This window comes from Silurus meridionalis, chromosome 7, assembly GCF_014805685.1.
Source record: "Silurus meridionalis isolate SWU-2019-XX chromosome 7, ASM1480568v1, whole genome shotgun sequence".
Taxonomy (NCBI): domain Eukaryota; kingdom Metazoa; phylum Chordata; class Actinopteri; order Siluriformes; family Siluridae; genus Silurus; species Silurus meridionalis.
In genome coordinates this window covers 25,632,000-25,644,499 of record NC_060890.1, presented here as the reverse complement: position 1 = coordinate 25,644,499, position 12,500 = coordinate 25,632,000, and the positions used below count along the sequence as shown (strand labels likewise).

Sequence of the window (12,500 nt, the reverse complement as noted above, 5' to 3'; positions counted from 1 at the left end):
TATTACTTAGGCTTCTAATACAACTATTAGTACTACATAGTACATATTATTACTACTGTTATGACTACTACTAGAAATAGTACTAGTTTTATTACTACACATTGCTATAAATACTACACAATGTATTACTGTTACTAAGACTTCTTCTACAGTAACACTTCTATAACTACTAATACTGCTACTCCCTGTGTCGTTTGTATTCGAGAGGGTTGATGAAAACGGCTTCATATTTTGTATTAAAATACTTGTGTTTTGTATTTTCATAGTTTTAAAATACTGTAAAATACTTTGTAAAAGGTTCTACATGATGACATTATAAAACTGCGGCCTCTGATTGGATCCTACTCAGTATTTTGCTCAGACTTGTTGAGATCAGAACAGAAAACTGATCCGTATGGAAGAAGGAGGTGAACAGTGTCTAGTGAGTGATAAAGAAAAGTCTGATTGCTGAATATTGTTCTCTAAATGAAGTAGATGTTTAGTAGGATCATGATTTTGTGTCCCACTGCATGAACGACTGCTGACACGTGATATATTATTATATTAATGATTAACAATCGAATGATTAATCAGTTAGAAACTAGTTGATTTGACTGCAGAAGCATCAGTCGTCTTCTTCTGAATCACTTGTGTGTTATCGACTCAGTGATTCTGATGTAAAGCAGCTCTTCGTCACCAAACACCAAGTAACTCAATTAGGATACAATTAAGATTCATAAACTGTTCAACATGAAACTGCTGCTTACTTTAAAACTAACCTTCATCTGGAAGATCTCAGGGAGACGGATGTGAATATTTGATCTGTTATCTGCTATCAAACATTGTTTACTGAATCAACTGAGTCGTGTGATGCTGAAGAACAGATCAAACAGACCAGCTGATGGACGATTGAAGGAGAAATTTCATGCCCCCTTGTAAAAGTATTTTTTTAGTATTTTTAAATAGAGTTTTCCGAGGTACGAGCGGTCACTCGGTTGATTTTTTTGCTTTGTTACGCGAGCGAAAAATTGAGGTACGAGCTCGAGACGCCGCTGCTGGACGGCGAAGCGAAGCCAGAAAACGAAAACTGAGACAAAAATTAAGATAAGCAAAGAAGAAAAAGTTACAATTATAAAGTTTAGGGATACGTAGTGTACAGGAGTGATAGCAAAAAACGAGTTTTCCCTCCGCTTATCACCTCTACCCCCTCCACACACACACACACACACACACACACACACACACACACACACACACACTCCTCCGGCGTTTTCGTTAGCTCAAGTCGTCTCATCTCCAAGGAAAATACACTGAATAAAACCTTATTATATCTTTACATACACTTTTATTATGTTTTTATACAAGATTAGTTATTTAGAAATGTATTTTCCAATTTAATAAAATAAAATATAAAAACGGGGTCATTTTGAGGGTTGGAACGGATTAATGCCATTTTAAGTATTTTCAATCTGAAAACTGATTTAATGTGCGAGCAAATTGAGATACGAGCTCGTCCATGGAACTAATTAAACTCGTAGGCCAAAGTACCACTGTTTTTCTCTCAGGAGTTTATCTTTTGTCATCGTCGTGGAAGTTTTTTCTCCCGATGCCGTGCAGCTCAGAACACAGGTGAGGTGCGCTTTTTCGTTTCCGACATAATTTCATCGCGGAGTTCAAAACGTGTGAAAAATATAGTCCGACTATAGGCTTATAGTCCAAAAAATACGGTATTTGTACTAGTAATACTAGTATTACGACTACTAGTTAAACAAACAAATAAACCAAACAAACAATTGCCTCTTACAACATTTAGAGGCTTCTGTGGAATTCATTTTTTTTTTTTTTTTTTTTTTTTTTACTAGAACACAAGTCAGAACTTAATCATAACTGCTCTTCCTACACACACACACACACACACACACACACACACACCACCCTGCTCTTATTTAGAGCTCAGTTATTTCTTCACAGTAGTTCTGCAGCACTGCAGTGTGTGATTAAAAGTGTGTGTTTCTATGTGTGTGTGTGTGTGTGTGTGTGTGTAGGAAGAGCAGTTATGATTAGAGTTTTGACTTGTGTAGTGGGAAATGTACAGTGGGAGTCGTGCTCTCTGAAGCTTTACGCTCTTTCACGGAAACCTGAGTTCCAAACACACTTTCGAGGTCAGTGTGTGTGTGTGTGTGTGTGTGTGTGTGTGTGTGTGTGTGAGTGTGTGTGTGTGTGTGTGTGTGTGTGTGTGTGTGTGTGTGTACTCTTTGGACAGTGTTCCTATAGAGAGAATTAGGACCTTTCATTATGTTTGTTATGTTATGTTTGTTTTTTTTTCATCAAGCTCAGCCCTGCCCAAATGAGACGAGACAGCTCCTGATTGGCTGATTTCTTCCTTATGCAAATCAGCTTGACAGGTTTTTATATAAAATCATCGAGTCGTGTAGCTGATGCTGTGAAGCGACTGAAACTCTCAGCTATGAGTCGTGACAAAAACGTGTAATTCCTGTGTGTGAGGTGTGAATTCAACTTCGGGTGAAAACAGTGAGTATTTCAGCAGAATAATTCTAATCTTTAAAATCATGGCATAAAAGGAGCAAAGAACAAGAATCTAAATACTCTTCTACTAATGATAGTACTATGTAAAATCTATCAGTATTTCTATTAGTATTACTAATACTGCTACTAGGGTTAGTTACTACTATAGTAATTACTTCTTATACTACAATTTTTACCAAATATATTAGTACTTCTACAGTTACTAGCATTAATGCTATAAATTGTATTAATAGCATTAATGTACTCCAACTTATAGTATTATTTCTCTAGCTACTACAACTACTACTTAGTAAGTAAATACTACTAGTTGTAGAAATAGCCCTACTATAAGTACATCTGCAATTACTATCACAGAGATTAGTATTACTTCTTTACATGCTCCTGGAATTAGAAGGTGGAATTCTACAAATAGCAGTAATAGTACCATTACTTTACCACTATTATTAAAACAAACTAGTATTAGTGCTTATTAATTAAATTACTACTGCTAGTACTAGTCTTATAAATACATCACTTACATAAATACCCAATTATATAAACACCTAATACCATGATTACCAGTATTACGTTTATAAATATTAAAAATGCCACTTCTGTTACTACTACGATTATTAAAACTACTGCTGCCACTACTTGTATTGATTCTATGCCAACTACAAAATGCAAATACAACTACTAATGCCAGTACTAGTTTTGGTACTATGTAAATACTATTCTACTATACTAGCATGTAAATACTATACTATACTAGCATGACTATTAGTACTTCTGCTCTTAGTACCACCAATTTTATAACTATGATTACTACTAGTATTACTAAGACTACTACTAGTAGTTTATTTAGTGAAATTAACAATAGATCTAGTAGTACTATTACCAAAATTATTACTAGTTTCACAACTGCATTAGTTCTAAAAACAATAATAACAACACTCATGTTACTACTACTTTTATTAAAACTATTACTACATTTACTAGTATTAATTTTACGACTACTACAAAATACTACTACAACGATTACTGCTAGTACTAAACTTAGTCCTCTGTAAATACTGCTACTAACACTACTATTAGCATTACTTTTCCTACTACTACAGCTGGTAGTATTACTTTTGCCGTATCAATACCAAAATTGTGCTGTTACTATGGAAACAATAACCAGAACGAGCATTTTAATATAAACATGTAGCTGCAATATTCTGACCAATCTGAATTACTATTAAACAAACCTAATATTAAAAAAAACTACAGAAAAATTATATATGATTATATTATAAAAAGTTTATATTATTATAATTATAAAAGTATTGGGACGCCCATGCACTAAAATTATAATGGCATTTTCCCTTCACCTGAAAGAGAAGATTTTAACCTGTACCATATAAACCTATAATTAGGACTTAATGCATGATCATAATCACTTCCCGTGTTTTGTTATACTTCTCACTGACACACACACTTGTGTTTCCTGTCTCGTGATGGTGTGTAGTGTTAGTGAGTATCGCAGGGTTTAGTGTGGACGTGTGGCTGTTAGTTGCTGGTTTGATCGTCCTCTCTGTCCTGCTGCTCAACACGGACCTGCTCCTGACTAAACCACAGCCGAGCTCACTGAGCACACTCTCTAACGCCGAGCTGAGGAGCACCACAGGTGGTGAGACACACACACACACACACACACACACACACACACACACACACACACATTGTCCATTAGATAACAGAGTAATGTTAGAATTAAATTCGTATTACTGGTGTCTGCAGATGACATCACAGTATCACATGTTTATGAGTTATTATTAGTAGTAACACTGTACATTTCTTTTCAACTATACATTAATGTTTCTTTTTAGTTGCTTATTGATTGTGTGTTTGTGTTTGTGTGTGTGTGTTTGTGTGTGTGTGTGTGTGTGTGTGTGTGTGTGTGTGTGTAAATGATGGAGATGCAGAGGACAGGTGCTTTAAAGCGATTTCACTTTGGAGGAAAAGCGGAGCAGTGATTATGGCTGTCAGACGACCAGGATGATCTTTGTGCAGAGAGGTGTGTGTGTGTGTGTGTGTGTGTGTGTGTGTGTGTCTTTGTGTTTGTTCGTATTACAGAACTGAGCTCGATAGATAGATAGATAGATAGATAGATAGATAGATAGATAGATAGATAGATAGATAGATAGATAGATAGATAGATTCTTTATTAATTGTGTGTGTGTGTGTGTGTGTGTGTGTGTGTGTGTGTGTGTGTGTGTGTGTCTGGAGATAGATAGATAGATAGATAGATAGATAGATAGATAGATAGATAGATAGATAGATAGATAGATGATAGATAGATAGATAGATAGATAGATAGATAGATAGATAGATAGATAGATAGATAGATAGATAGATAGATTCTTTATTAATTGTGTGTGTGTGTGTGTGTGTGTGTGTGTGTGTGTGTGTGTGTGTGTCTGGAGATAGATAGATAGATAGATAGATAGATAGATAGATAGATAGATAGATAGATAGATAGATAGATAGATAGATTCTTTATTAATTGTGTGTGTGTGTGTGTGTGTGTGTGTGTGTGTGTGTGTGTGTGTGTGTGTTTAATAACAGGAAGCCTCAGAGCTCCTCTCTCTGAAGCCGGAGCTCGATGAGCTCGGTGTTCCTCTGTACGCCGTGGTGAAGGAGAACATCGGGACAGAGATACACAACTTCAGACTTTACTTCAGTGGAGAAATCTTCCTGGATGAGAAGGTCTGAGATTCCAAAGTGGGACCTAAAAGTTAGCCTCTCTTCATAATGCGCTCGATTTCCAGAGTAATCTGTAAATAGTGTTTATAAGAATTAGACGCGTGAATATGGAACAGAATAATGATTTCTTATTTTCTTACTGGTTTGTATTCCTGAGGAATCAGATAGATTTGCTGTGAGATTGATATATTTTAGTTCAATCCAGTTCAATTTAATTCAATTTACTTTTTATTTATGTAGCGCTTTTAACAATGTACATCTGAAAGCAGCTTTAGGGGGATAAAGAGGTGATAAATAATGTAAATCCTTATAATTTTAATAATAATAATAATACAATTTATTTATAGGCGCTTTACACTGGTTCCCCGGTGACACTCAGAGACACCTTATATACAATAAAAACAAAACAATTAACAACAAATGTTTAAAACAATGAAACTCTGTACAACAGAAAAGACGTAATAATTGTCAATAATTTGATGCCTGAAAAGATGTGTTTTCAAACTAGATTTAAAAATAGAGACCAAGTCGCTGTTGTGGATATCTAGAGGAAGTCAATTCCACAGGAAAAGAAAGAAAGAAAGAAAGAAAGAAAGAAAGAAAGAAAGAAAGAAAGAAAGAAAGAAAGAAGGAAAGAAAGAAAGAAAGACGCTGTACTCAGTCAAATGACTCATGAATCATTTGGAATCATAACCATGATCATTTTTTTATTTGTTGTACACGACAGCGAACTTTTTACCAGCAGAGGAAGATGACTTATTCAGGCTTCACTCGTTTCACCATGTGGAGAAACATCCTGCGTGTCTGGAGGAAAGGTTACCAGGGCAACATTAAAGGGGAGGGGTTTATACTTGGAGGCCTTTATGTGATTGGACCAGAGAATCAGGTGATGGTATAATCTGTCTGACCGTTTTGTTGTTTTGTTGGAACAATCATTCATTTTTAAAGTTTATTTATTGATCTTTATTTGCAGGGTATTTTAATGGAGCACCAGGAGAAGGAGTTTGGAGATAAAGCTGATCTCAGATCAGTTTTACAGGCAGTAAAGAAAGTCCAGAAAGCCGAATAAACCACCGATCTTAAGGCAATTCTACGGATATTTTAAGAACATGAAAAAAGTGCAGAAGTATACACCCCCCCAAACATTTTGTTTTCCTGAAACTAACTGAAATTGCGATTTCTTTTTCACCCCAGCTTCTTCATTGTGTGTTTTTTTCCTCTGTGTGGTGAATGTATTGCAGTGTGTCTTCTGTGTATTGATGCTTAAAGGTTTTAGGAGCGTGTTAATGACAGACTGACTCTAAACTCCCTACAGGAGCGAGCAGTTTTGATGCCTCATTTTCCCAAGACCAAGACCGAACACAGCAACATGCAGCAACACACACTGTACATACAGCAAAACTAGATCTATTTTTCACTGGATTTCTGCTAAAGTGCTGAATTTTAATCTGTTACTTGAACTGTAGTTGCTGTTTATCATCTTTAATACCTGCCTTGCAGTCAATATTTAATACTTTCATTATATTTTTTTCTCTTCCTGATTACTCCTGCCACCTATTTTGCAAAACTAGCTGTGCTCTTTAGGTGGACGAGGCCAATCTTTGTCTTCCTGCCAATCAGTGTGACACTCAGCCAATCACGTGTATGTAGAAGAGATTAGATATTTTACTTTTTGTACCGTCACCTGAAATCAATACAAATACTCAATGATTTGAAACACATTTTTTTAAAATATTGGTAGCAATCAAAGCACATTTACATTTATATACCAAGATTATATAATACAGATCAAAAGGTTTGTTTTAATTTGTATTAATTCCTGAATAACTAATAACTGCACTACATGTTTAATCATAAACACTGATCTGAACTAATAAGTTGCTTAGACACAATGGAATGAGATGTTAAACTGATGGAACTGACTCATAAATAAAAATAAAATTATTAAATCGAGTTTGTGTACCTTTTATTTATATTTTTATTTTATTAAATGCACAGTTTGACCTAAATTAATACCATTTTCCTTTACCTGCATCATAAAATGGGACCAAAATGATTGAAAAACAATTCATCCAATTGTAATCCTGTATTACAAACATATCAACCAATCAGCGGTAGGAGGCGGGGCTTAGGAACTGCCGTTGGAATGAATGGAGGAGTCGTGAAGTCTTTTCAACAAACAAATGTCAGGTAAAAAAGAAAACAGCAGACAACTTAAAAATACACTAATAAGTCAATATATATTGTTAGTCAGTAAAAAAGGGCGCTTACGGTAAAAAAAAGGCGATTTATTTCGTTATTTTTCTTTTTCCGCTTTATGTTTTATTTCTAAACAGGTGCAGAGCAACATGGCGGCTCACTTGTTGCCTAGCAACCGCTGACAGGAGCGTTTTATTTCTTCTTCCTGAGTTTTTTATAAAATAAATATATACAATTTTTAAATCTTAGTTACAAAGTTAAGCATACATTGACGTAAGTGACGTCATTTCCCCGTTATTATAATATATATATATATATATATATATATATATATATATATATATATATATATATATATATATATATAAAACTTTAAAGCACACCAAGCTCCACCCACGTCATGACGTCACTTCGCATGACTCCGTTACTTTCCTTTATAAACCTTATAAATGATAACAGGGTGAAAATATATACATATATAAAATTTAACTTTTTTTACATTATTAAAACCAGTATAATTTCTATTTCTTAATTAACAGAAATGTACCAAAATGTTGATGTTGTTAGATTTACATTATATGTTATTCTGGTACCTGGATTATAGACAATATTGGTTCAGTTCATGATTATACCCAATTAAAACTAGCTGTGTTGTGTAAGTGGGAGGGGCCAGTCTCTGTCCCCGTCAATCAAAGTGACATTAGCTAATCATTGACATTAGTTTATGTATGTGGAAGAGGGCAGATATCACGTGTTATGTTACGCCGCACTGTGATGCAGCAGAGTGTGTAACAATTCAGGATATAAACTGCCCCTGCCTGATCACATGACTCGTGAATCATATAGGATGAATCACTGTAAATGAATCCTGATCCAATGTGAATGATTCACAGTTTTTAGCCTGTTACATCTAGGCAAGGAAGGAAGAGAGAAAAGAAGGAAGGAAGAGCAAATGGAAGGAAGGAAGGAAGGAAGGAAGGAAGGAAGGAAGGAAGGAAGGAAGGAAGAAAGAGTGAAAGGAAGTAAGGAAAGAAGGATGAAAGGAAGAGCAAATGGAAGAAGGGAGGAAGGAAGGAAGAGTGAAAGGAAGGAAGACAGTAAGCAGAGGAAATGGAAAAGGGAGGAAGGAAGGAAGGAGCGAAAGGAAGGAAAGAAGGAAAGAAGAATGAAAGGAAGGAAGAGAAAAGGGAAAGAAGGAAAGAGGAAGGAAGGAAGGAAAAGAAAAGCAAAGGAAGAATGAAAGGAAGAATAAAAGGAAGAAAGAAAGGAATCGCAAAAGGAAGGAATAAATGAAGAAAGAATTAGAGAATGAAAGAAAATGGGGTATAAAAAAAATTATGAAACAAAAGAAAGAAAGAAAGAAAGAAAGAAAGAAAGAAAGAAAGAAAGAAAGAAAGAAAGATAGAAAAATAGAAAGAAAGAAAAAAAGAAAGAAATAAAGAGTTTTGTACAGCTGTATTCATCTTTTTTTTATTTCTCTCTCTCTCTCACACACTTCTTCTTCTGTGAATGCTCTCAGTTTCTTCCAGGAAGTCTTTAGGTTCTGATCTCCTGGACAGATATCTTTTGATTTTGAGGTGACAAGGAGCAATGTGTCAGGATTATAACAAAACATCACCCTGATCCACACACACACACACACACACACACACACACACACAAGAACACAAACACACACAAACTATGGGAAGTCCACAGCGATCCACAAGATCACACCAAGGTCACAATAGAAACAGATCTCCATCTCCAGGACAAATGCCAGCTGGTGGAAAGACCATCGTAGAGGGTGAGCCGAACTGTGTGTGTGTGTGTGTGTGTGTGTGTGTGTGTGTGTGTGAGAGAGAGAGAGAGAGAGAGAGAGATGTGTGTAATCAGAAAGCAGAATTCAACAGTTTTGTGTGTGTGTGTGTGTGTGTGTGCGTGTGTGTGTGTGTGCATGTGTGTGTGGTGTGTGTGTGTGTGTGTGTGTGTGTGTGTGTGTGTGTGTGTGTGTGTGTGTGTTGCAGATGATCTGCATGGTGAGACAGTGACAGTAACTGTGGATCAGACAGAAGAAGGTCATTTGGGCTTCAGTGTTCGTGGAGGAGCCGAGCACGGACTCAACATCTTCATCAGCAAAGTAGTGTCCAACAGTGCTGCAGGTGTGTGTGTGTGTGTGTGTGTGTGTGTGTGTGTGTGTGTGAGAGAGAGAGAGAGAGAGGAAGAAAGAAAGAGGAAGTTCCACCCAGAGCTCCATCTTTAGCACTTTTAGAAAAGGAACTGACAGGTGTGTGTGTGTGTCTGTGTGTGTGTGTGTGTGTGTGTAGAGCAGGCAGGTCTGTGTGTTGGAGACAAGCTTCTGGAAGTGAATGGTGTCAGTTTGGAGAACATCAGCATGAGCAGTGCTGTGACAGTTCTGACAGGTCACCGGCGTCTCCGATTGGTCCTCCAGAGAGTGGGGTGTGTCCCTGGGGTCATATACACCAATGAGAAGACCACCTGGTGACCATTACACACCTGTCCTTATGTACTTACCCTTGTTGGGAGCTTTCAGGGGGACACATGTGTAAAAGACTTTATTTTGTGTATATGTGTGTGTGTGTGTGTGTGTGTGTGTGTGTGTGTGTGTGTGTGTGTGTAGGGTAGATCTGATCCACCGCAGGATGGTGGTAGAAGAAGGGGGCGTGTCCCTGTCAGGAAGTCGGGAAGATGGCGCTCTATGTCGTACAGTTCACCTGTCTACGTCTCTCTCACAGCCTTGTCTCGGCCTCAACATCCGTGGAGGAACAGAGTACGGCCTCGGCATCTACATCTCCAAGTCAGAACCACCGTCTGTCTGTCTGTCCCCTGTTTGTCTTTATATCTGTCTGTGTCTTTCTGTTCATCTGTCTCTCTGTCTGTTTACCTGTCTTCTGTTTATCTCTGTTTCTCGGACAATTTATGTGTCTATCTGTCAGTCCGTCTGTCTCCCGTCTGTCTTTATATCTGTCTCTCTGTCTGTTTATCTGTCTCTCGATCTGTCTGTTCATCTGTCTCCTGTCTGTCTTTGTATCTGTCTCTCTGTCTGTTTATCTGTCTCTCGGTCTGTCTATTCATCTGTCTCCTGTCTGTCTTTGTATCTGTCTCTCTGTCTGCCTGTTCATCTCTCTTCTGTTTGTCCATGCATTTGTCTCCTGTCTGTCTTTGTATCCATCTTTCTGTGTGTCTGTCTGTTAATCTGTCTGCCTTTTGTATCTGTCTCTCTGTCTATTATATGTTTTTTTGTTTATTTGTCTGTCTGTTTGTCTGGTCATCTGTCTGTCTGTTTGCTTTTTTATCTGCCCATTAATGTGTCTGTCTCTCCATTTATCTGTCTGCCTGCCCATTCATCTATCTGTCTGTTTATTTGCCTGTCTGCCTATTTATTTGTTTGTCCATGTATCTGTGTGTCTGTGTATCTGTCTGTTTCTATGTCTATCTGTCTATCCATTTATCTGTCTGTCTGTCTGTTTAACTGACAAACAAAACATTATATTTCTTTAATTATATATTTAAATTTAATGTATCATTTCTATATTTCTTTGTGTGTGTGTGTGTGTGTGTGTGTGTGTGTGTGTGTGTGTGTGTGTGTGTGTGTGTGCGTGTATGTGTATGTGAGCACACAGACTGGATCCAGGAGGATTGGCTGAGCAGGGCGGGATTAAGATGGGGGATCAGATCCTGTCAGCCAATGGTGTGAGCTTTGAGGATATCACTCACAGCAGAGCTGTGGAAGTCCTGAAGAGCCAACATCACCTCACACTGACTATCAAGGTGTGTGTGTGTGTGTGTGTGTGTGTGTGTGTGTGTGTGTGTGTGTGTGTGTGTGTGTGTGTGTTCGTAAGGTGCTGCATTCAATATTTACATTGCTGTAGGATCAGGTGGTAAGTGTTTAGAGTTTCTCCATCACTCGAATACTCACTTTGTTGAACGTGTTTATATAAATATAGACTGAAACTATTAAATCTGGTTTGATGATCAGGAGGCAGGGAGATACCCAGCTTACCAGGAGCTCATGGCCGAGTACAGCTGGATTGATAAACGTAAGAAACCAGACCTAATTCCCAAATAATCCTGTGAAAGTTCTGACTTCTGTTGACCTATCAATTACTTTTAGGAAGCAGTAGAACATTCCATTCATCATCGCGGGGCTCTGACTGGTCCTCCGCTTCCTCTCTGTCCTCCGGAACTCCCCTCAGCTCAGTCGCTGGTATCTCTCAGGCCACGCTGCCTCTATCACTGCCCCTCAGGTCTCAAATTACTGACACTTCCAGCTTCACAGAAGCTCAGTTTCTCACAGATCCCACAGAAAATGAGTTCCAGAATGAGACGAGTCTAAGCTGTGGTCCAACCGAGCTCCTGCACGACTCTGCCATACGTAATAATGGAGGAGAAGGAGGAGACGAGAGAAGAGAAGGAAGAAAAACATCTCTCCTGATGGCACTAAGTCGACCTGGTCCACCCATCCGCAGGACCCAAAGTCACATGACTGTCTCAGGTGTTTAAATATAGATGTTATGGTCGTGTAATATATGCAATGAATGTAATTAATGTTTTTTTGTTGTCCCACACACATTCAGAAGAAGAACAAAGGAAGCAAAAGAAGCAGAAAGATGGAAGAGAAGAAGGTGGGATCTCATTGCAGCGTTCCAAAACCTTCCTCGGCCTACTTTGGAAGAGGAGCACATCTAAGGAACGTTCCTTGAACGTTGATGGTAAGGTGATTTCATGAATATTAAAAGAAAAATAGAGTACTCAGAGATATATGCTCATAAATAATGTCTGCGTCTGAAGGTACTGCAGGAAGCAGGTCATCTGATCAGGAAGTTCTCATTCAGGTGGAGGAAATGTCCACCAAGCTACTGGACGAGGAAGACGTTGCCGTGCTGATGGAGATCTGTAAGCGGGTAATATCACGTGACATTTTTACGCATTAGCCAATCAGATTCGGTGCAATGTATTCGACAAGGACAAAGTTTCTTGCTTGTTTAGTATACAGTAGAGCACGAGCTGAAGTCTTTAGTGCTTCCCCTGCTGGCCATTCTGGACGG

General features: G+C 37.9%; 2 protein-coding genes across 8 annotated transcripts in view; both read left to right on the top strand.

Moving 5' to 3' along the window:
• Positions 1-2,350: 2,350 nt before the first annotated feature.
• selenou1b (selenoprotein U1b) lies at positions 2,351-7,206 on the top strand. 4 transcript variants are annotated; one of them, XM_046854876.1, is made up of 6 exons: positions 2,351-2,511; positions 4,016-4,174; positions 4,467-4,564; positions 5,116-5,256; positions 5,981-6,139; positions 6,227-7,206. In XM_046854876.1, coding segments are annotated over exons 1-6 (654 nt in total). In that variant the 5' UTR covers positions 2,351-2,510; the 3' UTR covers positions 6,323-7,206. The 4 variants fall into 4 exon arrangements, with proteins under 4 accessions (XP_046710832.1, XP_046710831.1, XP_046710833.1 ...); XM_046854875.1 differs by having other exon boundaries at positions 4,016-4,177; XM_046854877.1 differs by having other exon boundaries at positions 2,358-2,511; positions 4,016-4,177; positions 4,473-4,564.
• Positions 7,207-7,375: 169 nt separating this feature from the next.
• pdzd7b (PDZ domain containing 7b) overlaps positions 7,376-12,500 on the top strand; it is a 9,485-nt gene continuing 4,360 nt past the window's right edge. The window contains exons 1-11 of one of the 4 annotated variants that reach the window (XM_046854873.1): positions 7,376-7,443; positions 8,972-9,238; positions 9,459-9,593; positions 9,764-9,933; positions 10,073-10,249; positions 11,076-11,223; positions 11,432-11,492; positions 11,567-11,947; positions 12,030-12,164; positions 12,244-12,356; positions 12,442-12,500. The exon at positions 12,442-12,500 is cut by the window's right edge and continues 33 nt beyond it. In XM_046854873.1, the coding sequence (XP_046710829.1) occupies positions 9,827-9,933; positions 10,073-10,249; positions 11,076-11,223; positions 11,432-11,492; positions 11,567-11,947; positions 12,030-12,164; positions 12,244-12,356; positions 12,442-12,500 (1,181 nt within the window). In that variant the 5' untranslated portion in view covers positions 7,376-7,443; positions 8,972-9,238; positions 9,459-9,593; positions 9,764-9,826. Of the gene's footprint in view, positions 7,444-8,971; positions 9,239-9,458; positions 9,594-9,758; positions 9,934-10,072; positions 10,250-11,068; positions 11,224-11,431; positions 11,493-11,566; positions 11,948-12,029; positions 12,165-12,243; positions 12,357-12,441 lie in introns of those variants that run through there. The other 3 variants (XM_046854872.1, XM_046854871.1, XM_046854874.1) reach the window with 3 other exon arrangements.